Below are 27,654 nucleotides of genomic sequence, written 5' to 3'. Positions count from 1 at the left end.
CAAAAAAAAAAAAAAAAAAAATCCTAGTGGCCCTCCCTGGTGGCGCAGCAGTTAGAGCACAGCACTGAGAAGCTGAAGCCACTTTCACATGAGTTCGATTCCCCCTGCCCCAGAGGTGACCACATGGCATGGCAGACCTCTCCTGACCCACCCACTGCTCATGTACTTCGTAGATCTGCCTGTTCTGTTCCCCACTCTGTCTCTGGTGAAGCCTCTCACTGCCCCTGAGCCTCTGGCCTGTACCCCAGTTCTGTATGAACAAATAAATATTAAAAAAAAAATCCTAGAAGTGAAAACTGGACTGTAATCACAAATACGAAGAAAATTCTTAAATTTATAAGAGAATATGATGTGTATGTGAAATCTGCATGAAAGGACCATTTTCAAAATTAACTTGAAAATAATTAGAAAAACATGAGCATGTTAACGTTCACAGAAACCGACGTGACTATCAGTGAACTAAGTCCCTATGGACTTGCCTTTTCTAGAATGTCATGTACTTGGGGGTTGGCTTTCATTTAGGTCTTAAGGTCCTTCCTTGCTGAGTATTCCACCGTTGAACGTGCCTCGGCTTGTTCATTCCTTGGCCAGTTGGTGGGTAGTTGAGCTGTTCCTCTGGTTTGGGGCTGCTGGTGGTAGTGGTGTTAGGACAAATGTTGCTATAAATATTTGCATATAAGTCTTTGTGGACTGGTTTCTTTCTGAGGGAAATTGCAGCCTACCCCCTACCACCACCATAGCGTGGACAGAGGAAATGAGGAGATGAGGAAGATGGAGAGGCCCAACGTGGCCTAACGTGGAGAGCAGAAGGGGCTCACTGCTCAGGCACCTCCCAGCCCTCCCCACAGTCCCAGAGCCACAGGCCTGCCAGAGAGGCAGTGACCTCTCTCCCTTTGACCTGCCCTTCCCAGCTCCGCCCAGCCAGTTGCTCTGAACAAAGGGTCAGGGGCCTAGAGGAAAGCCATGTGTTTATTTCAGCTCCATGGTGCCAGGAACGCGTATGGTTGTCTGGAGTGTGCGTGTCCTGGGCTGAGCCTGCTGGGGTTATTAGTAGTCACATCAGAATGATGTCACTTCCAGTGGCTGGCTTCCAGCACATTCCATCTATCACCTTTCCTATAGCCCTCAGTGTCAGGGCCCCTCTGTGGACCCCACACAGGCAAGTGACATCTCCCACAAGAAGCAGGTGTCCCCCGCTCGGTAGCTGGGCAGCTTCAGCCAGAGAGGTTGAGCATCTGATGAGAAATAGCACAGCTTCCAGTCTCACCTCATCAAGCAAGTGCAGCAGCCTCTGTCCCAGCCAGAAATGAAGGCAGGGAGCACTTACATCCTAGAATTCTTTAAAGACCAATAAACAAGTGAATTTTACTTACGAACACCTGCTTTTATTTAGAATATTTAGCAAGTTAAAAATGTAAGCTTTAGAGAGAACTGAAGTTCTTGTTTTCAAATGACTGAAATGGTTAAATCATTAATCATACGTGAAATAACTCCTCAGGATATTAATAACCATTTCTTTAGCCATGATCTTTCCTAGTCACCAAATCTTAACTGATGAAAAATTTTAACTAGTTTTATTTTTTAATATTATTTTATTTTCCTCACCGCCATCCCTTATATCACTTTGGCCTTTCCCTCTCCTCCCTCCTAACCCCAGAGCTGTCTTGGTATTTACTGATTTTTAAAAGTGTGTCATTTTGTTGAATTTTCTGCTATGTAAATGTCATTTTTTTTATCATTCTGACTTGCCTTGCTACATACAATCCTCTCATGCTCCCTCTATTTTGTTGACGATGGCTGCATTTTACCCCTTCTTATAGCTACATCATGCTCTGTGGTGTGGACCTGTCATATCCTCTCAATCTGGCTGTGTGCTAACGCTCTGCTTCTGTGGCCAGCTGCTGCAAGTAACACGGTGTGAAAGCTACTGAATTTTATTTATTCACATGCAATGTGTTCTATAACCAGGCCTGAACGAAGAATGTTATAAAGATTCTCCTTATAACCACCCCAGTGAAGGAGTACAATCACTATACCATCTATAAGGTCGAGAAACTGAGGCAGAGAGACAGTAGGTAACTGACCCAGGGTTAAACAGCTAGGAGGCAGAGTGTCAGACATTAGCCCACTGTTTTCTGCTTCTCTTGGATCAGTTTGTTTCATTTTTCAGTCATTAATTTCAAAAGTTTTATAATTTAATTTAAAACTCACCCATGTAGGTGTGCAATTCCATTATTTCAGTAAATGTGTAGAATTGTGCAACCATTACAAGAAAACAATGTTAGAACGTTCCCCCAAAGACGATTCACTCCAAAGACTCCCAATCACTATTTGCTTTGCCCTCCAGGCAACCACCAGTCAGGTCCTTCTGGAAATTTCACATAAATAGAATCACATGCAAGTGGTCTTTGGAGACTGACTTCTATCACTTGAGTCTGACATTTCTGAGGTGGATCCACATGGCAGTGGGATCTGAACTTTGTTCCTTTTCATTCCCACCTAATATTCCATCGAGCAGCTCCCCCCCCCCCCCTCGTGTTCATCCATTCACCAGCTGGGAGGCCTTGGGGTTGTCTCACATCCTGGCTAAGCTGAATCAGGCTGCTCTGAACATCTACTTCCCTTTCCCCCGGGGTATTGCTGGCTAGTTTGTTAAGTTTATGTTCAGCTTTTTAACTGCTGAACATTTCCCCAAGGGGCGGCCGTGTGTTCTGTTCCCACGGCCAACATTTTATGGTCTGAGAGGCTGGGCTCCCATTCTGAACAACCAGCCCAGGCCTGATGGAGCCCCACAGTCTGGGTGTAACACGGCCCCTCGGGAGGCTCCCAGTCAAGATGAGCTTCTCCCTTGCTCTTGAGAACGGATGGACAAGAAGCCAGTGTTCTACTTTCTAAGGGGAAAAAAAATCACCCTTCTGGGGGAAGTCAGCAAAGTGGCTATTAAGCCAGGAGGAAAAACAGGAATAGGTGTGAAGTCAGGAGCGAGTTGTCAAAGGAAGACTCCAACCTGAGGAAGAGAAGCAAAAGGTCCCACTGCCGTAGGAGACAGGCGTGGAGGCAGCAGGAGGCAGCCCGGAGCCAGCTCCGTGGGGACCACGAGCCGTCCCAGGCTCCATCGGGACCTTCCTAGCTGCATCGTCCTCCAGAACACTAGATGGTGCCCCGGCAGCTCTGAGCCCGCTGAACCTCCATTTGGTGCCCAGGCTGCTCTTAAAAGTCATTTTTGACAAGATTTGGAGTTTCACTATGGATATGAAGTGGAGCTTTTGATTCAGAGGTTTCAACATGAACGGCACAACGGTCAGTGAGAGAACCCAGGTAGGCACGCACAGGTAGCCAACAGAAGCACCCTTCCTGCTTCCGCCTGAGGTGTCCCCTCCTCATGCAGGTGTGGAGCTGACAGGTAGGACTCCTGACAGGTAGGTGCTCACAGAGCTTGAGGGAGGACACCGGCCACGTCCCACAGACTTAGAGCTGCCCGCTCCAGCTTACTTCTCAGGATGGGGGCTGGCCAGGCCTTGAAGCCCTGCTCCAGAAGCTGCAGCTCTATCCAAGTATTACCCAAGAACAGAACCCCGTGGCTCTCCTCAGAGGCCAGGGCAGGGCAGCAGGGCCCAGGAGTCCGCTGGAATAGGGTGAGCATTAGTAACAGGTGTGTTCACCCACCCTGTCACACCCCTGGGGCCCATGTGCATGATTTCAGGCTGAGTGAAGTTGACAGAGTCCTGGCTACCCACCAAGAGCTCACCACTTCATTGTAGTGCCCAGCTTGCCTAGACAGGGGTCCCTGGTCATGAACTGGAGTGACCAGCCCACAGGAACTCCATAAGGGAACAAACAGGATGGTCGACTGCCTGCTTCATCAGAGCCCAGGGAAAGACCCTTTACGCGGCCTTGAGGGCTGGGGATGTCACAGCAGAGCTGGACTGGAACCTGGATCCTTCCATGCCCAGAGCCTACGGCTGACTCCTCCCCTGGCCCATGGTCACTGGGGGAGCGCCGAAGGTCCACTGGGTAGTTTGGAGCCATCTGAGTTGGCCCGGAGGGGGCACACCCAACTCTGGGCACGGAAAGCTCAGCCGCTCAAGGGGCTCTGTGTGGCCCCCAGGTGCTCCCGGCAGCCAGCAGCCCCGGAGCCCGGGCACACCAGGTGCCTGCGCTCCACCACAGCCACACGCCAGGGCGCGTCCATAGCTCCGGCCCCTCGTGCCCAGAATACACTCAGCTGGACAGCTGGTGAGCTGGGGCGGGCACAGACCTTCCCGCCTCAGGTATCCTGGAGACACAACAGAGCCCAACACTGGGTGTAAGTCACCACAGAGGGTGTGAGCCCTGCCAGGTGGCAGCTGGGCAGTAAGGCCTGGGGCCCTGACTGTCCATTCTGCATCTGGTGAAGTGCTGAGCCTCAGGGCCGCCCCCGGAGCACCTGGTGGCCGGCCCGGTTCAGACGCTTCCACGGAGTCGAGGGGCCCCCGCTCTGCTAAGGGGAGACCCTCTCCAGCGGCCCCCCTGTCCTGGCCATGGCGGGCGCTAGGATGGGGGTTTCCCAGAGAACCGGCTGGAGCCCTGGCTTCCTGGGAGGAAGTGTGAGGGAAGGGAGCGGGAGCGGGGCCCCGCCAGACGGTGCATCCTGTCCACATGCTCACAGGGCCTCAAAACAAACATTGCTGTTACCAATGACAACCGGTGCCTACTCTGGGACCTCCCAGCCCCGCCGCCGGCTCGCAGGTCCTCTCCACACGGCCCACTGCTTGTGCTCAGACCTGAGGCCCTTCTTCCACCTTAGCTACAAGACTCCAGGCCAAGTGGGGGGTGGGGGGAGTGCCCTGCGACCCCGGTTTCTCCTTCCCCAGCGGCTGCCAGCCTGCAGACCCCTGTGCATCGGGACCCCTGGCCCCCAGGCATGGAGCTGCACCTGAGAAGGGGCCTGCGGGGGAGTGGAGCGGGCCGAGCTGTCCACACTCTGCCGGGGGCCAGCACTGCAGGGGCACAGTGCCAGACGGCATCTAGACTGGCTTCCACTCCATCCTCTCCCCCAGGGAGATGGGGGGCCCAGAGAAGGCCCCCCAAACAGCCCAGCGGTTACTGAGCCGCTGGCCCACACAGGGCCTGGCCACGGCCCGGTGCCCCAGCTACCCAGTGGAACCCTCCCTTTGCCCTAGCCCACCCCATCAAACAGCAGCCTGGCTGGCAGAGACGTGGCGGAGCCTGGGTGCTTCAAGGGCAGCTCCACGTGAGGAAACCGCTGTTGACGACCACACCGCGCCCTGTCAGGCACGAAAAGAATGCCACCAGCAAAGGCTGGGCTGGGTCACTGGCCACCTTTATTGGAACACGGGCACCACTGATGGGCCAGCAGGGCACAGACGTGTGGCTCCAGCACCCGACTGGAAGCGCGGGTCCTCAGGAGGGCCTGGAGGGCCGGGCTGCTGAGCAGGAACCGGCAGGGAGCGGAGGGCTCCCAGGTGGCCTGGAGGGGCCCCGGGTTCCTGTGTCACATGCTGGGGGGGGGGGCGGGGAGCTGGCAGGGGCAGAGAGAACAGGGAGGGGCCCGGAGCTGGCCGGTGCCCTCGCGCCTCCTTCCAGGCCCTCCTGCAGCCCGCAGGGTGCAGCGCTGTACTGGGCAGGAGTCTGCTTCTAGTTGCAGGACAGGGATTGGGGGTGGGGGTGGGAGAGAAGTGGGCACAGGTGCTGGGCTGAGGCTGCGCAGTCAGCTCAGAGCCCTGGCAAGGGGGCCCTGGGTAAGGCAGAGAGAAGAACCACCTGTCTCCTCTCACTCTGGCACAGAGGAGGGGCCTGCCAGGGCTGGACAGCTGACCAGGGGCTGGTGAGGGCCTGGGCGGAGGAGACCAGCTCACGCGACTGTCCCACAGCACCCAGCACGGGCAGGCAGAGGGGCTCACGGCCCCCGCCAGCAGCAAGCAGCCCTTGGCTGAGGAGGGCTCCCTCGGGGCGGCTGTAACAGGCCACAATTAGGAGAGGGTCTGGGGCCCTATTCCCCAGCAAACCCCCTTCCAACGCCTCCATCAAGGAGGATGAGTCAAGGGGCAACGTGGTTATATGTCGTTAAAAACAATAGTGTTTCATTAAAAACTGGCTCTGAGTGTGCAGAATACAGCGGACAGTCTCTGCTCCAATAACATCGTCACCGAAGCGACCCTGAGCACCGCTCCCCGGGCCACCCCGGGGTGGCTAAGGCACAGGGCTCCTCCCTGAGGTGCCCACTGGGGAAGGGACGCGAGCACGGCAGCCCTGGAGGACAGGGAGGGTGCCCACACGGGACAGGTGGCACTGGAGGGCACACGGCCTCACCCGAGGGGCCTGGCCTGCAGAGCTGCTGGACGCGTGACGCTCTCTGCGCGGAGCTGCCAGGGGCCGTGGGTCCTGAGACCGGAAGCCCCAAGCACATGGCGACCAGGCCTCCCGGAGCAGCGAGGCAGACCTGGGCATGCCAGCCCTCTGTGCCCACCAGGGGAGAGCTGGGTAAGCACCCTGCTCAGGTAGCGATCGGTGGCTCAAGGACCCCGCCCCAGCCAGGCATCGCTGCTCTGCAGGCCGTCCGGGAGCTTGCAGGCCCCAGGGGCTCTGCTGCCAGAGACTCCCGAGAAGCTCGACAAAGGGAGTCCCTGCACCAGGGTCAGCTAACTCCCTTCCTGTGTTGGGGGGCGGGCAGAGCCGTGCGCACGGGTGGGCCCCAACTCCATCCCGGGGCTGGCTCCGGGTTGGCTGCGCCTCCCCATCAGTACTCCCCTCCGCATCCATGTGGCTGAGATAATTTGGGCTCCAATTCCGATGGGGACCTTGGTCTCCGCACCTTGCAGGGACCCCTGACCCCACAGGCCACGAGAAAAAGCAACGTGGCAGTACAGGGTCCTAGGATCTGGGGGCTTCCACCCTCTCACACCCCCAGAGCGAAGGTGGGGGTCAGAAGAGGCTGGGGGCTGCCTGGTCGGGCGTGTCATGGTCCCGGATGTACTGCAAGATGTCCACCTCGTCCATGGCTTGGATCTGCTGCTGCTGCTTGGCCACAGCTTTGGCGGGAGCCGCCCTGGGCGGGGGCATGGGCTTGCTGGGAAGCGCTGGCTTAGCGGCCACGGGCGGCTTGGACCTGGGCTGGGGCTTGGGCCGGAGCTGGGACTCAGACCCCAGGTTCAGAATCTGCTCCAAGTCCTCTTCAACTCTAGGAAACAGATGAGAAGCCCTGAGCACAAATTCCTGCAAAAGGAACAAGGCCCCAGGCAGCGGCACCCCCATTTGGGCACTGGGCCGGGTTTCGGCCTCCGCTCTCATCCTAGACGGCCCCAACCTGTCCCTTCCATCAGCTGAAGGGCAGGACTGTCCTCCCCTGCACCCCCCGCTCAGCAGGGCCGGAGCTCACGGCTGAGCAGCCTCCAAAGAGCCGTTTTGCAGGCGGCCCGCCTAGACACACTGGCCTCTCCAGGCGACCTTTCCTGCAAACCCTCAGGAAACAACGCGACAGTGACCAGATTCGAGGCTTCCAGTTGGACACGTTATCTTGTTTTTATCCCTAGATAGGCCTTTGGGGAGGGGGCTGAACTCCGCCAGAGGCCTGGGTGAGATGACAGCGGGGCCGGGCCTGCGTGAGAACCAGGTGTCTGGTTCAGCGCTGTGCTCTCGTGCAGGCTGCACCCCTGAGACAGAATGACAGCGTCCCTGTCTGGGCCACAGCACACTACATGGAGTGTCCCGAGGCCCGGCCTCCGCCAGGCCCAGCAGTGGGTGCGGCTGAAGCAGTGAGCTGGTCATCGGGCCCGGTGCCAGGTAGCAGGAAAGAAAGGGAAAGGCAGCCACAGCCAGCTCTCCCCTCTGCCTGCGGGGCTCTGGCCCAGCTCTCGCTGTGGGAACTCAATTCCAGCTGCCTGCAGGGCCGTGGGCGCCTGGCTCTCGTGTGCTCCCCTACCTCCGGGTCGCAGCTCTCTCTCTCTCTTGCCCTGAGGTGGGTGCTTCACCACCTGCATCTGTGCAGGTGGAGCCTGGGTGCCTGGGGCAAGCTTAGAGGGACTGGGTTGTCCATAAACGGGGTTGCTTAGGGCACTGAAGCAACGCTGAGTGTGTGCCAGGACCGGGATGTGCACTGTGTGGTGAGGCGTGGCTCACGGAGAACCTCAGAGCTGGGTCTGCCCTGAGATGGGAGGTGGGGACCAGCCAGGTAGGGGCAGTGGTGCCACATGACACCCTGCCCAAGTACCCTGCTTTAATGGGGTCCTAAGTTGCAGCAAGGTATTCCCACCAGTGCAAAGTCTACTTCCTCTTTCTTGCAGGCCTCGCTGGTGTGAGCTCAGCCACTGAGAGCCTGGACAGAGCCTGAAGCCTTCAGCCCAGCTCTTCCTCCCGGGTTCCTGTGGAGGACGGGGCTGGCTCAGGACTAAATCTGGAGGCGCCCTAACAGGCACCCCCCTCCTCGCCCCCCCGGCCTGGGAGGGCTGATGGGTGAAAGGGACTGGGAAGCAGCAGGGACTGGATGCAGGGGCGAATGAGCGAATGACTACGAGGGCCATTTCACTGCAGAAGCCCAGTTGCGTGGAGTGGAAAGGAAGCCTGGAGACAGAGCAGACGTGAGGGGGAATCGAGTATGGTCCTGCTCGCAAGAAGCCACCTCCTTCCCTGGTCAGTGCCTCCCCAAGGAAGGCTCTGGGGCCAGGTGGCGGAGAAACCTTGCCTGGCGGTCTCCCAGAGCGCGAGCCACGTCAGCCGGCCGGCAGACTGAAAGCTGGCAGGGTCCGGTACAGAGCCCGCTCGAAGGCCGCACCTTCGCACACCCCGTTCTGTAGACATGGCCGGAGAGTGCCGGCTGATGGACCCCCTGGAACTGCCCCACTGGGACTGGGTCCAGGAGCCACGGAGGCCCTTGGCCGGGGGACATTCTCACAGGGGCTGCCTCCAGCGTTCGCTTCCCTGGGCCTCAGTTTCCCACTAATGCCAGGACAATAATGCCAGCTTCCCCCAGCCTGCCAGGATGCCCCGCACTAGGGTGCGGGGAGGGAGTGAGTAGGTGCCGGGGCCTCGGGAGATGTAAACCAGGAATTGCGGCTGCGACTGGGCCGGAGCAGGGCTGGGGCCGGTGGCTGCGGGGCGTGTGCAGAGGGCGGCCTGGGAGCCCAGCCCTGGCGCCACCTCTGTCCGGGGAGACAGCTCAGCTTCCTGCAGATGGCACGTGTGCAGCTGCCCCCAGGACTGGGGTGGGGGCGAGGCGGACACAGACAGCGCCAAGCAGCACAGGAGGGCGGCGCATGGGCGGCCCCCCGCCAGGGAGGTAAATGCACCTGCTATGCGAGGATTCTAGACGTCTGAGGAGCCCAGCGTGCTCGGCCCCAGGCCGGCTCTCCAAGGCCTGGCCAGTGGCTCATCTGAGTCCATCGGCAGAGCCAGCCCGCAGGTCGAGGCAGCTGCGTGCTACAGGAGTCTTTCGTTTGTTCCCAAGCCTGGTGATGCCAGTGACACTGGCTTTTGCAGCCATGACTTCTACCTTTCCTCAGCTACCAGAGGGCAAGTGTGAAAGGGACAGACTTACGGGCGTGCAGCACCCTCGGCTGGCCCCTGCGGGCTGCTCGGGGCCGCTGGCTCCACGGCCACCCTGAATGGCCGCCCCCTGGCAGCTCCCACCCACGGCCCCGGCCGCTGATGGCAGGACGCCCCTGCCCAAAAGGCCCCACTGGGACGGTGCCTGGCCCTGCCAGGCCACTCCCAGCTGGCGAAGACTGCGGGGGGAGGGGGTACCTGAGCAGCTCCCCGGCAGTGTCCCTGCGGTCCAGGAGGGAGGAGGGCCGTCCACCCTCTGGGGTCGCTGGCAGCAGCAGGGGGTCACCCAGGAGGACGGCCCCACCGAGGTCAGGATCATCAAACAACTTCAGGGCTGCAGAGAAGGGGGCAGCAGAGTGGTCAGGGGCGTCCTGCCCGTGTCAGCTGCCGAGTGTGTGGGGACCGACCGGCCGGGCCGCGAGAGTGGGCGGGGGCCCAGCCGGAGGCAGGGGAGCTGGAGGAGCGGCAGTGGGAGGATGGCAGGGACTGGCGCCATCGGCTGGGCACGCCGCCCACGCCCCGTAGTGCGAGACCAGGGGCCGAGGGCTCTACTCCCGGGTCAGTCCTTGCTCCTCCCCTGCTGGAGGCGGAAACGGCCCCTGCAGCTCCTGTGCCAGGCTCCGCACGCCCCGGGCACCGTATCCCTAGCTCAGCCTCGGGTCTCTCAGCAAGCACTGACCAAGGGCCACCACCAGCCTGGCGCTGCCGCCTGCCACGCTGCAGAGGTGAGCGGACACTGGAGGCGTGGCAGGGAGCCTGGGCTACTCCCCACCCTCTCCGGAGAACTGTGCCCACCCGGCCCCACCCCCGGAAGTCTCCCCTGTTGCCTGACGTTCCCCAGGGTCCCTTCCAGACTCAGGCTGTCCCCCCGCTGTCCCCCACTGTCCCGTGGCCTGGCCTCCTGGGAGGCCTGGGGCCGGGACTGTCTCCATGAGCCGTGGGCCCGGCACGTGTGGCCTGCAGGGAGCCCAGCCCCGGGTGGTGCTCACCAAATGGTGGTGGAATAAGGGGTGACAGCAGTGCCCTACCGGGGGTGAGGGAAGCTGAGGCCCCAGGCGAGGCCGCTCACTCTCCCTTCCAGCTCTGCACCGGGCCCTCTGCCAGGGCCGACGGAGCCTGGCTCAGCCCAACCCCACAGGTCACAGTCGCGCAGGCCAGCGGCGCCACCTGCGCCCGCCTCCGCTGCAGCCGTAGCACGCGCACGTCCGCACCAGTCACACCCCACACTTCTCAAAGCAAAAAGGAAACCGCTCTCCTCTGCAGGGCCTGGCTAGAATAAACACACAGCCCGGACTGTGCCAGGCTGCGGGGCACAGGTGCAGACGGGCCTTCCCCAGCTGAAAATTTCCACCAGCCAAACCCGGATGACTTGAAGCAGACGAAGGGCAGAATCCCAGTCTGCTCACCTGGGGCGAGGGGGGCCAAGACCCACAGAGGTCAGCGATCACCAGGCTGAACACTGAGATGGGGCAACGGACATCCGGGGCGCTACTTACAGTCCCCCGCAGGGCCCTGGGGGGCCAGCTTCCTGCTCGGGCCAAACAGGGCCTCGTCCGGGTCCTCCTCTTCATCAAAGATGGTGAGCCGGGGTGAGGGCTTGGCCTTCGGGGCCGCTTCGGGGAGTTTCTTGGGCTTCTTGGAGCTGGAGGGTTGCAGATGAAGTGCAGGGTTAGACTCCTCACGAGCGCCCCATGGGCGGGCCCAGGAGATCCACGGAGGCCCGGAGCGGGCAGGAGCCTGTGCTGAGAAGGACCCACTTTCCCCCACAAGCCCCCCCCCCAGAGTGGTATAGCCTCACGGTTCTGGAGAACATTTCCATTCCTCTCTGGGAAGCCCCTCTGGCAGGAGAGCCCCAGCAGCCCCAGGGCCGCTGTCTCATTCCCGCCAGGCAGAGGTCTGCTGGCCTCACTGCCACAGGAAACCAGGAGGGGGCAGTTTCTCGGGCACCTTGTTTCCTGGTTCTGGGGCGCACACACTAACACCCTGGAGCTGGGGGGGCAGACCCGCCCCCGCCCTGGAAGGTCTTCCACCTGTCGGTGAATGAGCACACTTGGCTGTGACCACAAGGTGATCCAGGGCCGACCGTGGTGCCTAACTTAGTCATTTTCAGGTTCCTGAAATAAGAAGTTTGCATTTTACTGGCAAGGGACTTCCGCTGTGCCGGGATTTTCTGCCGGGGGGCAGTTCCACTGGAACCGGCCCACTGGGCTGCGGGAAGCCGTGCCCAGCCGTGCCCAGGAGGCGGGTGCTGCTCACACTGCCTGACCAGCAGCCGATAAAAATAGCGGCGGACGGCCCTGGGGGACGGAGGCAGGACTCGCAGAGGGGACCGTTCCCACGGCCTGATTTGGAAGCCCGGTGGGAGCTCAGGCTTGGTGTGGAGATGGGAGGAAGCTGTGAGACCCTGGGCGCACCCCGGGGAAGGAGCGTGAACGCCGCACCCAGGAGCCCTGGGGGGACCTCTGTGGGAGGAGCAGGGGGTGGAGTGGTACAGGCAGGGGGCGGTGGAGGTGGCTAGAACCCAAGGCCGGCCACAGTCCGCGCCCTCGGCCCTCACGATGTCTTGAGCTGGCAGAGCCAGGATGGCCTGGGGACGGGGCTCGGAAGGAGGAGACACATCCCAGAGGTGGAGGGGACAGCAGAGACTCCGCGCGGGCGCGGGGCCAGGTCGCCTCACGCCCGTGCCCTCTCCATCCTGGCACCAGCGGGTGGCCTCACAGGCCACCTGGGCTGTGCGTCCACTGTGGCACCACCCAGGTCCTGCCTGTGGTGCTGGCCAAGGGGAAAGGGCGTGGATTCCATCCTAACGGCAGAGGCATTCCAGAAACTTCAGTTACGCCTCTGCCCACTGGTGGAGGGGACAGGGTGGCCTGCTCGTACTGGACCCGTCCCCCTCTGCTTCCCTGAGCAGCCAGCCAGTGGGCTCAAAGGACCCCGGGGAGTGGGCACCAAAGCCAGGCCAGGCCAGGACTCTGGTTGCAGGCAGTGGAAACCGACCCCGCCACTAGCACCCGAGTCACAGTCAGGGCGGGGAGCGAGGGGAGAAGGGTGGGGAGACACCGCCCAGGGCCTGTGGGCTGTGTCCCCCCTGCCCTCAGTCACTCGTGGCAGCCACGCTCCTGCCTCGGGCAGGACAGGCAGGGGCCGCAGCATGCAGGGCGGAGAGCCCCACCCACGCCGCCCGGGTGGACAGGGAGCGCAGGCACAGGCCATGCTGTCCGCAGCAACAGTGGACCTGAGACCGCTCCTGGGCCAGCGGCTGCCCAGGCCAGAAGCCAGAGCGAGCAGAGCACAGCGGCTGCGGAACTGAGCGCAAGAGCAGGGCACAGACGACGATCTCCGGAGGAGACAGAGTTCAAAGGTCTCTCCCACACCTAGCTCTGTCCCGAGAGCACAAAGCAGGCCTGGCTTTCCTTGCGGGGTTTCCTCTCAGACTGGATGAGTGTTCTTGTTTTTCCTCCCTGGAGAACATTCAGACCTTGTATCGTCTTGAACTGAAATGAAGCGAATCTGTGGCCATGGGGCTGCAAAACTCTGGGAGTCAGAGGTGTGCCTGGCCCAGCGCAGATGGTCACGAATATCAAGTTAAAGGATGGGTGGGTGGGTGGATGGGTAAGGAAAGGGGCAGGAAGGGCAGATGGATGCACAGATGCGCAGCACATTATCATTACTTACATCACAAGTCATCTTAAACGCAGACTTATTTCTACGAAGGCCCCAGGAAGCGGGGAGAGGGAGGGGAGAGAGAGGGGTCTCCAACATCAGTCTGAAACAGACCCACATGTAGAAATCTCCCCAATCCTACCGTTCCTCCTCCAAAGATCTCAGTCTACTCAAGGGGCCTTTCCACCCCTCACCCCTTATTCTGGAAGCAACTCATTCGTTTACTCCGCATTCTTCCCGAACCCCAAACTCACCCAGCCCTCCCACATGCCTGCTGTGCCGAGTGGTGAGGCGCAGAGGAGAGGTGGGCCCGCCTCTGTGCCCATCTCATGGCCCAGGAGTCGCAGACACCGTCAGCGCCACACAGGCAGCTGGCGCAGGGGAAGCCGCCCGCTGAGGGGCTTCCGTGGGAGGTGGGCGGCAGCCTCTGTGCAGGCAATGTCTCAGGGAGGGGCCGAGACCCTCATCTTTGAGGGCCTGCAGGGGCTTGGGGTCCAGCTGACTCTGGATGACGAGGACCCCTCAGCACAGGCAGCACAGGGTACAGGGAGCTGGGTCCCCCCACTTTGCTCATGGCCCGCAGGTGAATGAAAGGGCCCGGGCAGGGGCAGACTGGAGGGAGGACGCCGGCGCAAAGGGCTCACACAGCCGGGCGGCTGCAGGGGCCGCAGGGGTCTGCGGCACCCCGTGCATTCCTGACTCGGGCTTGCGCGAGGAGGGTCAGAGCCCGGCATGGACTCTGCTGCCCACACGGGCTGTAGTCCCCCAGCCCCTCCCCTCTGCCCACCTGCTGTCCACAGGACGCCCTGGACTCAGGCCCTGTCCATGGGGGAGCCCTTCCCGACATGGGGCGGCCCCCTCTCTTCCTTCTAGGGGTGCGGTGCTGGGACCGCGCACCTGCCCCCGAGCTGGGACGAGTGGGCCTCAGAGACGGCGTCCCGGGGCGGGCAGGGTCCCAGCGGCACGGCTGGGGCGGGGCGGGTCACCCTGGGCCCCGAGGCGCGGAAGCACGACCCCACAGATGATCCCGCAGACGTGCCTTCCCACTGGGAGTCTGTCCCGAGACAGCCGCCGGCCGGGCCTCTGCGGGCAGACAGCGGCGGTGAGGTGCCGACGCCCTGTGCTCAGGGCCCCGAGACAGTGACTGCATGTGAGCGCAGCTTCCTTCTGGACACCACGGCCGTGTCCAGGCTCCCGGACGCGGGGCGATCACCCATGCACAGCACCAGCCCAGCGTCCGCAGAGGCAGCCCTGGACTCAGCAGGACGGTGGCGCCTCTGAAGACGAGACTCAGGCTCACGCGACCTCCATCCACCCTCGGGGGCAGGGTGACTCCCAGCAGACAGGGACAGCGACCTCCTTTCCGGTCAGGTGAGCTCCTGCTTTAAAGTAAAGAGCTGCCCGTTGCCCCCAGGGCTGCGGGGCCCAGCACAGAGACGCCTTCAGGGGGCCTGGGGGGGGCTGCTGAGCACCCACAAAGGATGGACCCCAGTGGAGAAAGTGCCGAGGCAGGAGAGTCTGGCATCGACTGACCGGAAAGGGCCCAGCTGGGAGGATCCCAAAAGGAAGTTGGGGCGCATCCCCAGGGGCTAGGGCATCACGGCCCTCTTCGACCCAAGGGGTGCAGGACAGCTTCGCTTCCCTGAATCTGCCTCCTCGTCTGTTGAAGTGGAGTCAGGAGGCAAGGCCGCCCCAACACTCTGGGCTCACCAAGCACAGAGGGGCTGGGGGTGGGGGGCGCGTGTCACCTCGAGGCAGAGGTCTGTCACCACAAGCCACTCGGTGGTGTCCGGGCGCACCCTCTCTTTTGACCCAACCCACTTCATTCTGGGCCCTAAAAGGGAACGGAGGCCTGTTGGGTAGACGCCCGCCACGCCTGTGGCCCGGCGCCACGTCGAGGCCTGTCTCTCAGCGCAGTCTGACTGCCCAGCCCGCTGTGTCCGCCACCAGGCACCAGGACCTCAGCGACCCCTCCCCTCTCAGGGACGATGTCTCTTCACCTCTGCACAGGGGCCAAGAGCTGCCTGCCCTCTGCACGATGCCAGCGGCACCCCAGTCCAGGGAAAACACCTGGAGACGCCCACGTAACCCTGGAGACTGCGCGCAAGGGCGTGGCCAGACCAGAAGTGAACCCAGCCGGCCCTGAGGCCTGCAGCAGCCAGCCCCCAGGCAGGGCCACTCCTCGGCCTGCCCGTAGCTTCCCAACGACCCTGCGGCCCTCAGAGCAGCACAGCCAGAGGAAGCCAAATGTGCTCCCCAGCCAATCTCGGGGCCACGGGATGCCATGCTTCCAGCTAGCGGGCTCTAGCTCTGGTCGGGGCACCGCAAGTCTTCCCTTTTCCACCGGAAGCCTTCCAGCTCCCTGAACTGCCTTCTGAGTCTTCTCCAAATGCAGGTCATGGCAGCTGCCCCCCATCACCAAGTCCTTTGCTGTTCTCAGTTGGGTGACTTTTGTGGTTTTCAGTCGGGTGCTGAGGTGCTAAGAAGCTCACCCTGTGCCCCTGGCTGCCAAGGGGCAGAGCCCAGGCCTGCTGGCCGGCCTCTAGCCCCCGCAGGGTGGGCCGTTCTCGGGCTGTCCCAGAGGCTTTCAGACTATGCTCTAGAGCCTGACCTTCCGCAAAGCTGCCCAGGTCACGCGCGGTGGGCTCTGAGGGCTCGAGAGCCTGCACCCACCACGTCAGCTCTCCTTTGGTCTGCTTTACATGTCAGGGCTTGAGATGAGAACTCCCGTGAACCAGATTCTGCTGCTGATTTTAAAAAGTGGGAAACAGGAAAAAGGTCGGTCCTGGCCCTCCCTGGTGGCGCAGCGGGTTACGCACAGCACTGAGAAGCCAAAGCCACTTCCGCATGAGTTCGATCCCCACCCCGAAGGTGACCCACATGGCGCAGCAGACCTCTCCTGACCCGCCCGCTGCTCCCCTCAGCAGGGGACTTCAACAATCTGCTGTTCTGCTCCCCACTCTGTCTCTGGTGAATCCTCTCACTGCCCTGCACCTCTGGCCTATAGGCCAGTTCTGTGTGCACAAATAAATCTTAACTGCGCCCGTGGAGTAGCTCCACGCAAGCAGGGGCCTGGCAATGCCAGCTGCCGTTACCCACCTGACAGGCCAGCGCAGAGTGAGAAGTAGACACCTGTTAACAGTCGGGAAAGGCCCAGAGTATAAGCTCCAAGAGGCAAGGTATGGATGGAATGGCGTGTGGTGAAGCCTCCGGCGGGTGGAAAGTATGAGTATCCAAAAGCACATATGGCAAGGGAACTTGTCAGTTTTCAGTTTTTCTACACCCATCGCCTACTATCAGGATCAAACATCAATTAAATTGAAAATGTTTCCAGTGGAAGGCAGGACTATTATGGCAGCACTTCACCTTGCTCGGAACTCTGAAGTCTCTGAGACAGACGGCTAAGCACGAAAGCTGTGGAGGGCCAGCAAGGCCAGGCGGAGAGCAGGGGGCAGAAACAGCCACGAGGGCAAAGCCGCCGTGGGCCCCTGGGCCGGTGGGGCGCAGCAGGAACGCGGCCAGCAGCGGGCCAGCAGCGGGCGGCAGTGTCAGGAAGGCCGGCGTGGGCCATTTCTGCCTCTGCTGCTCGCTGCAGCGCCCTGGCTCGACCCTAATCAAAACCAGGTTTAAAAGACAAAGAAAAGCCCCGCCAGCCGCAGCTCCCGGCTTTGTGCGGCTGCAGCCAGCCTCCAGGCGCCCTGCATGGGGCAGCAGCGCCCCGCCGTGGCCGCGGCGGGAAGCACTGGCCCCTGGAAGGCGGGTGGCCAGAGACGGCCAGAGGCTGTGGGGGGAGGGGTGCAGGGCACCTCCGGGCAAACAGGGCTGTGGCCACCTCAGCAGAGGAACGGAGGGCACAGCTCGGAGAAACACGTGTGCACGACGCACGCACCTGCAGAGACCAGGTCGTTCCCAGCACCGGGCGCAGCGGGCAGCTATGCACCAGGCGTCAACAGCCGTCCCCCGCGCCCCCCCACCCATGTCTCAGGAGGGTTCCAGGCCCACCTGCGCCACACCCGGCTCAGTTTCCCCACCTGTGGAAGGGGGACATCCTCGGGTCCTGTCCACCTCCCAGCCTGGCGTAGGGGAGAGTGCCCCGGACAGACGTGGCAGGGAGCGCGCTGAACCCTCCAATCTCAGCCCCTCTTGTGCTAAAGGGCTCGGGGTGGGGGGTGGGGGGTGGGGGGACAGCGCCCTGGGACACCATCTCCTCCCTCAGACCCACAGTGGATCCTGAAAGCAATTTGGTGGGTCAGGACCTTCCCTCCCCACTCCCCACTCTCGAAAGTACAGAACAGAAAATAGCAGAGTAGAATGCACACACACTAATCAGTTCCTGACATTCAATAGTCTCAAAGTGCTTCCTGACGGGGGAGACAGCCCTACTGTCGCGCTGGCCACTAGGGGAAACTGGCAGGTCTTAGCCTCTGCCGGCCATCTGAGGTGCTGAGCTCTCCTGGGGTTTGGAAACGGCGGCGGGACGGGGCTGCAGTGCGGGTTGTTGGCCCGGGCTAGCTGGCTGTCCCTCCAGTGTACTCCTGGTATCAGGCAGAAAGTCAAAGCAGCCCTTGCCAATCCCAAAGAGCATTTTCCTACCCAAAAAAGGAGCCGCCCCGCTAAGCAGCCAAAGGCTGGCGCAAACCAGCACGTCCAGCTCCGGCGGCACCGCTCAGGCAGCCTGAGTTACTCAGAACAACGGGGACTGTGAGGCCAAGCAACCTTCGTCCTGACCAAAACACCGCCAAGGAGGCCCGCAGGGCTGCGTGGGGCCGGCAGGGACCAGCTCCGGCAACCTTCTCCCCCCTTAACCGCCCTCTGGCCACTGACCCCTTCCAGGACGCGGGTGGGGGGCGAGGGGCGCTGGAGCGCCAGGGGCTGGCTCAGGGCACCAAGGTGCTGCGGGCTCAGGCTCCCGTCCGGCCTCCAGCGCACGCGGGCCCTTCCTGGCTGCTCGTCGCGTCCAGGTGGGGCTCAGGACCTCCCTGCCCACGCAGCCTGCCCTCACACGCCCACCTGCGAGGAAGGCTGGCAGGCGGCCATGCTCTGGGGCGGAACCTCACGGTGTCTTTGTTGAACCTGCCCTTCCCCGACTCTCAGCCAGCTCTGGTTCCTTTCTGGAACGGGGCTGTGCGGCAGGCCTCCCTTGTTTGTTGACTGAAGCCCGTGTCCTGGCTCTGTGCTGGGTCTGCACAGGTTGGGAATGCTAAGGGGAGCTCATCTTCCTAGTGCTGGCCCCAACCCCAACAGACAGACCCTACCGTTACCCTGTTTTTGTTGCAGAAAGCTGAAGGAAAAGGCACATTTCCAGGCGCCCATGGCCGGTAGAGGTCAAAGCCAGGCCAGACTGCCTGGCCCCACAGTCCAGGACCCTGAGCCAGAATGCGCCTGGCTCTGCGGGCTTCACTTTTCTTGCTCTGCGTAATGGGATCATAATAGCAGCCTATAGAGCAGGTGTGCACAATACACCCAGAATTAGTTCCCTCCTGGCCTGCAGGGTGAAAGCAGGCAGCCCTGGGTGGGGGGAGGGAGGGTGCCTGAGTCACTTGCCAATTATTTTGAAATGGAAGAAACTGAGAGAGAAGATCTGAGCATGTGCTTTTCTGCAGAGTCAGCCTTCTCACCCAGACGGGGCTTGCAAGGCCTTGGTCCGTGCAGCGGCAATGCGCCCTGCGAGCCTCCTGCTTCTTCAGTTGCAGCACTTCGGCTGCTGCACCCCCACCTCCACCCCCCACTGCACGCACAGCCCCTCCTAGAGACCACGCAGCCCCCCTGGGACCACAGACCCCAGGCTCTGTTACTTAGGAGATTTTCTCTCGCATCTGTTTAACTATTGTCTGGCCTCTGGACCTAGAAGGGCAGAGGAAAGTTAGCTTCCGCCGCAGCGCCCATCTGCAATGGGCAGCAGCAGTGAGGGCTGGGGGTGGCCTGGGTGGGGGTCCCACAGGCCCCTCAGCCCGTGCCCAGCTCAGGGCCTTGGCAGCCGTGCGGTCGGCAAGTCTCCTCCCCAGACAGACTGTTGGCGCAGGGGCGGTCAGGATCCCCTGAGGGCAGAGGATCAGGAACGGAGAGGAACGAGGTGGCAGAAAGGGCACCCAAAGGGACCGAGGCCACACCTCGGCTGTGGCACAGCTAGCTGCGTGTGCAGGCGTGCGCCCGTGCGGGAAGGAACCCATTGGGGCCAGGGCTCGCTTTGCCTCTCAGGATCATGCCCAGTGTGACTTCATGGGCCCCCAGTCCTTTCCTTCCATGCAACGTCCAGATGCCCCACATCTGCCTTGCGAGGGAGGCCACGGAATCCCTGCTTTTCTGACCGGGACGGGAGCGGGAGCTCCAGTCACCGTTCTGAGTCAAAGGCTGGCAGAGGTGCAAAGGTCGGCGGGGCGGGTTCAGGTGGCCTGGGCTGCCGGGCTGCAGGGAGAGGGGTGCAGCCTGCAAGGTCTCTGTGAACAGCGGGGGACGGCGGGACGCGCCCAGCCCTGAAGACATGGGCGACGTTGCGGATGAGCACATCAGTGCCCCCCACGCCAGGCCACGGCCGAGGACCCGGGAGAGGGGGCTCTAGAACCCTGGAAGGCGCAAGGAGCTAGCTCCACAGAGCCTGGGAGAAGCCCGCAGGGGCCTCCCAGGGTGGGGAGACCTACCGCATGATGCCCAGCGGGTCCAGCGCTTCCTCCTCGTCCTCCTCCTGCTCCGCCGACTGCCCCGCCTCATCCATCTTCAGGCCCAGGATGGGGGGGCCCTCACCCGGCCGTTGGTCCTGCTGCTCGAAGAAGCTGAAAGCCTCCCCATCGTCCCCTGCCTGGCTGTCTGCATCCAGGACAGAGAAATCTCTGCTGATGAGATCTGCAGCCCCCGAGGATCTGGTGCCTGTGGAGACAGGAGAGAGGCCCTGACACCCCTGCCGGGGCTGGGAGGTGCCACACCACGCTCCGTGCCAGGACCTGAGGCTTCCTGCAGCATCCCGGGCAGGACGGCGGGTCTGGGTAAGTGGGGGTGTCCAGGGCTCCAAGTCCTGCTGCAGCCCCCGAGGGCTGAGGCCCAAGGTGGGGAGTTACAGTGGGAGCTTCAGAGCAAGACAAGGTTGTGCTTCCTGAAGGCCTGTGTCCCAGGCCTCGGGCGGCTCAGGAGCCAGCACCACACGGAACGACGCTCCCCAAGACGTCCTGCAGTTGTGGGACACAGCAGGGAGCTGCGACAATCTAATCAGGGGTGGAGACTGCTCTGAGGTTCAGGGCAATTGGACCACGACTTCCTGAGTGCAGTGAGCACATGGAAGGTTCCAGAACAAAACGTGATGGCTTCATTACAGACTGGCTTCTTGTATCAGCACTTCTCAAAATGTGGCTCCCAGATGAGTGTTCAAAATGAGGTAAGTAGAGAAAGAGCGAACAAGCATCCAGAAGCCTCCACAGCAGCGTGCCGTAGCTCACACCCAAGCCCGTGAGAGAAGCCATCGATGGCAGAATGCGAATCAACACTTCGTCTGTCCCATGGTGGCTCGAGAAGCAAGGGTTAGACTACTCGTTCACCTCCTCCAAAGAGCAGCCGAGTAGCGCATCTCTGAGTGCAGCCACAAAAAGATTCTCACCCTAGAGTTGAAAAACTTAGTATCCGGCACACTGCAAGTGTGGTTCTCAGACCCTGATATGTAAATCGAGGCAATAATGGTTATATTGCATTGTATTACGTTTCGTTACTTTATAAGGACAAATGAGAAAACGCCCTTTGACTCCCCAGGAACCTTCAGTTTCAGGTAGCAAGCACTGCACAGGTGCGTTCCCGTGACGGGCCTTACTGCGTCTCTCCACTTTACAGAGAAGCCAGGAAAGTCAGCTCATCCGCGCTTGGTCTCCATAACAGGGTGTGGGGAGACTGGGAGAGTCTTCCTGTAACGGGCGGGCGGCCCTCGCCCATCTGCACAGCCCCCAAGAGGAGAGGAGTTGGCTGGGGTGCCTGGCGAGTGAGGGGCAGGGGAGTCCTCCAGGCCTCTGGTCTACAGACCCCACCTGAGCAGTCACCTGCTTTGCTTTTTTCTCCAATCTCACTTCAAAAACACTGGCCTATCCGCGATGAGTTTCCTTCGGGGAGATTCCCACGCACGCGGTGGGGCCAGGAGATCTCAGCATCAGAAGAGTTGAGCCAAGCGATTCCACGCGGGAGGTCACGGGGGAGTCAAGCACCGCTGGTGGGGCCGCTCCCCACCGTGGGGTCACCCTGAGTGCGTGAGGGTGCAGAGTGGGGGTGAGCTTGAGGACCGGCCCTTGGGCACCGCTGTGCGCCCGGCTCTGTGCCGGACGCCTCTGTGCCAGCTCGCGCCCCCCACGGCCCGCTGGAGCCGGGCGATGAGACAACAGGAAGAGAGGACAGGAGACCTTGGCCACACAGGCGGCAAGCGTTCAAGGTCTCCCAAGGGCAGTGGGGCGGCTCTGCTGGGGGTGCAGGCTGGTGCCCCCAGGGCAGGGCATCGGGCTGGCTGCGGGGCAGTTTTTTCCGCTACTGTAGTGCCTGTGTCTGGCTGGTGGGAGGCGAGGGAGGGGTGTGGGTACGGGGTATGGGAGCTGCAGGGGCGGGGGGGGCAGGAGGCGCATGGCAGGGAGAGACACAGAGAAGGACCTAGCGGAGCCTCGTCTGCAGCTACCTCAGTCCTCGAGAACGGGCGGGGAGCCCCTCAGGGCCAGGCACGGCCACACTCGGGCCGAGGCTTCCGGGCTCAGGGGCAGCTGGAGCCACTGCAGCCAAGCCAGGGCGGCGAGGACCGGGTCACCTCGGGGCTGGGGGCAGAGCCTCAGGTACCTAAGAATTCTAGCAGCTCTCGGCTGCCCACCAGCCCCGCGTCCTGGGACACACAGCGCAGGATCTCATTGAACACGGCCTTTCTCTCCTGGATGTCAGACTCCCCGACAAACAGCACCTTCCTGGGGAGCGGGGGCAGGCTGGCCCCCGGGTAGCGACTGGTCAGTTTCTGGTAGAAGTCCTCAATCTCGCTGTACTTTTTGGAGACCTGGCAGGAGAGGAGACGTGGTTTCCTGAGTGAGGAGCGAGAAGCGCCTCTCACTCTGACCAGGGTCCCGGAGGGCAGGCGACCCCGAGAGGCCTTGGGGGAACCCTCGGCCCAGCTCCCACCTCGGGTTCCACTCCTCACCCTCCTGGTCGGTGCCAGCTGAATCACCAGTCTCAGGGGCCCAAGGGAGGATGAGGTGGTGGTGGATTCTGGGCACCACCAGACCAGGTAGACTTTGATGCTGGACCTGGCCTCACCTGCAGGTGACTGCCGCTGCTGCCTCTACTCTGGGCTCTGAGCACACGAGCTGGTGACCTTGCAGCCTGGCACCCACTAGAAGCTACACCTGTCACCTTTCCCCAGCCAGGGCCTCTGGGTCATCACCTGTAAGCAGCCTGCTGGCGGCCCAGACTGCACTGGGCCCAGGTGGTGAACAGCCAGGCCGTGCCAAGCTGGCTTCTCAGCCTGCCAGCAGCCAGCACCCCTCTGTGCTCCAGCACCCCTCTGTGCTCCGGCACCCCTCTGCGCTCCAGCACCTCAGGAAGCAGGCCCCAGGCGGTCTACAGGCCGAAGAGCTCTCACTCAAGCTCTTCCTGTGTTTAGTCTGGGTGGGGCCCCAGCACGGCCTGCCCCAAGGCTCGGCCTCCCCTGGGGGGCAGCCATCATAGAGCAGCTAAGCCCCGCCACCCCGTCTGTGTAGCCTAAGAAACCACCCACGCTGTTCCCCACACCCAACGCCTGGCACCCCTGTGCTCTCCCTGAATGCTGGGCTTGTCTCCTCAACTCCTCCAAGAGCACACTGGGGGAGGACTCAGCTGTGTGCACCCCAGCAGCAGGCCCTGCCACCCTGGACTTGCCATGCGGCTGATGCCTGGTGATGGAGGCACCTGAGGTCAGGTGCGGGAGACCTGCCACCCTGTGCACAGCTGTGAGGGCCACCTAGCCCTGGCTTCCAGCATTGTCACCAGAGCCCCTGGCCGGTGAGGGGTCCAGCCGCCCGGAGGTCACTGGGGCACTGTGACCTGAGCCACACCCCCCTCCCCCCGCCCCCTGGGATGGGCAGCCTGCTGCTACTGACATGAGACTGGCTCGCTGGAGCTTTCCCAAGAACAGCCTCACAGCCAGAGCTGACGGCCAGCTATCTTTCACCCAAGATGATGAGGCGCCAATCCCCAGGCCCTAAGCCCAGAGACTTGGACTGGACTTGGGACTCCAGCCAGGCTGGACCTGCCTCTGGAAGCCTGAGGCTAGCAGGTCAGGCGGGGGGCGGAGCACCCTCTGCTGGCCAGACTAGTCCATGCAGGCCTGGCCTACAGACCCACCGGAACTGGGGTGCTGGAAGCGGCAGGTGCCTGATGGGGCCAGGAGCTTTCAGTCAGGGCGCCTCCCACAGGCCTGTGGACACGCCCACCCCAAAGCAAGGACCTTCCAGGCAGTGACTTGTGCAGCCACAAGAGGCTAAGAGAGGCCCTGGGTGCCCAGGTGGGAACTCCCACCTACTGGGTGTCCCCTCAGGCAGAGACCACCTATCGCCCCATGTCCCTTGACGTCAGAGTGCGGCTGATGGCCAGCACGCATGATGGCCAGCGCGCATGGCTAACAGCGCCCGTCCTGAGCTGGCTTTGCCCCAGGCAGGTCCACAGGAGACACGTATTATGGCTTCGCAAGAGAACACAAGGTGCTCGGCGATCGTGAAATTTCAGTTTCAGGCTGTGACGGCACCCAGATCTCAGGGGCAGCAAATGAGTTCTCCTGAGAAGACCCCTCCGGTGGGCACCCACGCACGGCCCCCACCCCGGGAGCGGCACTGGTCAGGAATGCGTGGTGCTGAGGGGGGCGCAGTGGGAGGGGACTCCTGTGCCTCCAGGGCTCCCCAAGGATCCAGCAGATCACCAGGAACTGCAAAGGACCCAGAGCAGGGCAGGGCCAGCTGGTGCTGGCCCCGCCCCGTGGCCACAGAGCCCCTCCCCCTCGTCCCTCGGCTCTTCCAGCGGCCTCGGACTCCTCCGTGTCCCTCCCTCCCTCCTTGTCCTTTCTCAGGCATCTTCACCCACTCCTGCACTTCCAACCTCCAAGCTGCTGCCTCCCAAACCACCTTTTAGGCCAGATCCTGCCCTGCTCCAGCCTGTGGCCACGGGCAGACCCCTGCTCCGCGTCCCCTCCTGCCACCGGGTCCCCCACCAGCGCCCCTATTTCAGTGGCAAGGAGCCATGCCTGGGCGTATCACGTGCGTGTTATCTTGGAAATACTGCCAACTCTCCCTCCTGCCCCTGGCCTGCCCCCCCCAGCTCTCCCCAGGGGTCACTCAAACCTGGCTCCTGCCCACGCCTTCCCATTGAACTCTGCTCTCCTGCCAGACCGGCCAGCCAGGATGGGCTCCCTGCGCCCCTCTATGCCCGGGTCCTGCCCATGGCCCACCTATCTTCTCCCACATCACCCAGGCGGGCGCACCCCAGGGCTCAGGGATGCCCACAGAGCACCCACTTCCAGCCTCGTGCCTTCACTGGGCGGACACCTTCTCCCTTCTTCTGCCCCCCTCTGCCCCCCACCTGTTCCGAGAAGTCTCCGCTGGGTGCCCCGACTCTCACAGCCCCCGGTGCTCCTGTCTCTGCTTTCTCGGTTACAAGTCCGTCTCCTCGTGGACCGGGAGTGCTGGATTCCGGGTTCTTTCTGCCCACTGCTCTGGCACGCCAGCTCCCTGCTGCCGCGGGTGCCCCACAGCAGGCATGTCCGCCCACCTGCACCCGCAGGCCCCTCGGAGGCATCCTGGCGGCGGACCCAACTCACCAAGAACTGGACGACATCCTCGGGCCTGTGCTTGGCCGACTTGAACGCGGCCAGCCGGGTGACCACCAGGATCTGGTACTCCACGTGGCCTGACAGCATCTTGCCCCGCACCTCCTGGTGCTGAGGCACGGTCAGGTCGAGGCCCGTGTGGGCATTCTGAACTCGCCTGCCGAAGGGAAGAAGGCAAAGGAGGCTCAGGGTCGAATCAGCAGGCTTCTGGAGGGAAGGGGGCAGGACCCTGAGGTGGCTGGAGCTGTTCCATGAGGCCTTCCGGGACCACTGCTCAGGGCCACCGCCCGGCCTTCCCGGGCCCTCAGCGAACACGGCGCACTACGCTCCAGGGATGTCCCCGGGAGAAGACGGCGCTCATAGAAAAACCACGCAGGGCCGGGACCCCCGCCGGGAGCTGGGGGCCACAGCCTGGTGGCTCTGGGCTGGAAGGCAGTGCTTGGCCCCTTCCGGAGGCCGGAGGAAGATGCCCAACCAGGGGGCTGTCCCAAGTGCCAGGCACAGGTGGTCAAGGTCAGGGACCACTATGCCCTGCCTGCCCGAGACACTGGCTTCTGCTGTCCTGTCTGTCAGACTCTCAACCAAGGAAGGGCTGATGCCCGAGGGGGAGGGGCTTCCCGGGTCAAACTGCAGGGGGGAAGGGGAGGCCCATCCCTCTCTGGAGTCATACTCCGACCCACCAAGTGGCACCAGCCTGCGCTGCCCCTTCCAGAACACCCCCACCTCCACATCAGCACGTGGTGGCCACAGCTGTGCCACGTGGACAGGGAGAGCAGGTGGCCAGCCACTGGCCCTCTGTGCACATGAGTCCCGCCAGGGTGAGAGGCTGCTCCTCTCTGGGGCCCAGGTAAGAGGACTTCAGGGAGGTGTCCCAGGAACTCGAATAGATGCGTGTTCCCGCTGCAGGCTGAGTAGGGCCCTGTGTCCCGGGGCCGCGCACAGGTGTTACAGTTCGAGTGTGGACGAGCAGAGCTGGCCGGAAGTCAGGCTGCCGGAAGCCAGCCCTGGCAGCCCGCTGGAGCGCAGGCCGTTCCGCGGACTCTGTCCATCACGCTCAGTGAAAGCCGACCACCTTCCGATGCCCGTGAGCCCTGTCCTGACGCCCCCTCAGGTCCACCGCTCTTCACTGCATCACCAGACCTGAACCAGCTCCCTTGTTCTAGCCACTCTGGCCTCCTGGCTGGTCTCCAGGCCCTGCCTGCCTGGGACACTGGCTTCTGCTGTCCTGTCTGTCAGACTCTTTCTCAGGCTTCCTCTGCGGCCCCCCGGGGGGCTGGTGGGACGTGTGTGGTGCCCACCGCCAGAGGCTGGCTCAGCACCATTCACTCTCCGTGACTTTTCTCCTGTTTTATTTCCCTTCTTAGCACTGGTCACCCTGGCAGGGGACATGTTTACCTGGTGGCTGCTGTCCAGCTGAGCTCCCTGGAAGGCCCTGCTTTGCCACCGCTGGGATACGGAGAGCAGCTCCAGGCAGAGGAGGCCCAGGAAGCCTCCACAGGACTAGGGGGGCCTGAGGGCCCTTGCTGAGTAGTGGGGAGCTGCGGTGGAAAGCTGAGTAGTGGGGAGCTGCGGTGGAAAGCTGAGTAGGGGCTGGCCTAGGGTATCTGGACTTAGCCTACAAGCCAGCTCCTTGGGCATGCTGGCACCTGCCAGCGGGACAGGGAGAGCCACTCGCCTGGCCCTCCCCGAGACCAGGACAGGCTCCGCTGGGCAGCCTCAGAAGTGGCTGCACCAGAGTGTGTGGGGCTGGGAGGGCCTGCGGCCCGCCTGCACAGACCTGCCGGTCTCAAACCCCTTTTTACAGGAAAGGAAACTGAGGCTCTGGGAGAGGAAGGAGGTGGCGTGCCATCAGGGACACCTTGCATGCCCGTGAAGGTACCACTAAGCGGCACCCGCGGAGGAGCGCAAGCAAGTCTGACATCAGGGGTCACTGAAAGATTATTAGATTTTTCTAGACCTGAGGTCACAGGGCAGCTCAGATTACAGTGAAAAAAAAAATTGGTTAAATAATAAATTGCTTTGTGTGTGGGATCACTGGTGCAGAACATGAGAAACCCTGACCTGACCTGTTTCACGTATTAAAAAAGAGGGCGCGGGAGAGGGCCACCCGCCGGTCGGCCTCTGGCCCGCAGGCGGTCCTCCAGGCCTGGCTCAGACGAGCTCCACCCGCATCCTCGGCCTCGCCGCTGCCCGGGAGGCCCGGAGGAGCTTTCTCCCCTCCTCCTCCTCCGGGATGTGGCCTCCCTGAAGCGGGCTTGGCTCCGGGCGCTGAGTTGCCAAGGCAACGGAACCGGCGGCCCCTCCCCGCACCCTGCCGGCAGGGTGGCATTCTCTACACCCTCCGCCCCCACCCCCAGCACCACAGCCCCGGGGCAGAGCCCCGCGTGCCCGCTCCAGCGCTGAGGGCGGGCTGAACCAGATTTTCCAGAAACGACCTCAAATCTTCAGGGAACAGGAGAGAGCGCCCCCTGTGCGCACGGGGCCGGGCAGGCCAGGCCTCTCCCTGGGTCTTGGGAGAGTTCGTCACCCTGCAGGGGCCTCAGTTTCCCCATCTGTAAAACAGGGCCGCTCTCGCCGCCCACCTCTCCCGCAGGGTGGTGGCAGGGCTGAGCCCCGACAGAGCGCGGCGCTGGGGAGAGGGGACCCCGCCGCCCGCC

General features: G+C 62.3%; 1 protein-coding gene across 1 annotated transcript in view; it reads right to left on the bottom strand.

Moving 5' to 3' along the window:
• Window positions 1–5,210: 5,210 nt before the first annotated feature.
• HS1BP3 (HCLS1 binding protein 3) overlaps window positions 5,211–27,654 on the bottom strand; it is a 32,793-nt gene continuing 10,349 nt past the window's right edge. The window contains exons 4-9 of the mRNA XM_012727357.1: window positions 24,989–25,204; window positions 21,994–22,201; window positions 19,842–20,067; window positions 11,037–11,182; window positions 9,739–9,874; window positions 5,211–7,180 (exon numbers count right to left, since the gene is read on the bottom strand). Coding sequence (XP_012582811.1) covers window positions 6,925–7,180; window positions 9,739–9,874; window positions 11,037–11,182; window positions 19,842–20,067; window positions 21,994–22,201; window positions 24,989–25,204 — 1,188 coding nt within the window. The 3' untranslated portion in view covers window positions 5,211–6,924. The remainder of the gene's footprint in view (window positions 7,181–9,738; window positions 9,875–11,036; window positions 11,183–19,841; window positions 20,068–21,993; window positions 22,202–24,988; window positions 25,205–27,654) is intronic.

The sequence above is a fragment of the Condylura cristata genome, unplaced genomic scaffold (assembly GCF_000260355.1).
Source record: "Condylura cristata isolate star-nosed mole 26May11 unplaced genomic scaffold, ConCri1.0 scaffold00020, whole genome shotgun sequence".
NCBI lineage: Eukaryota > Metazoa > Chordata > Mammalia > Eulipotyphla > Talpidae > Condylura > Condylura cristata.
Note: the sequence above shows the minus strand (reverse complement) of the source record. Positions and strands in the feature narration are given on the sequence as shown.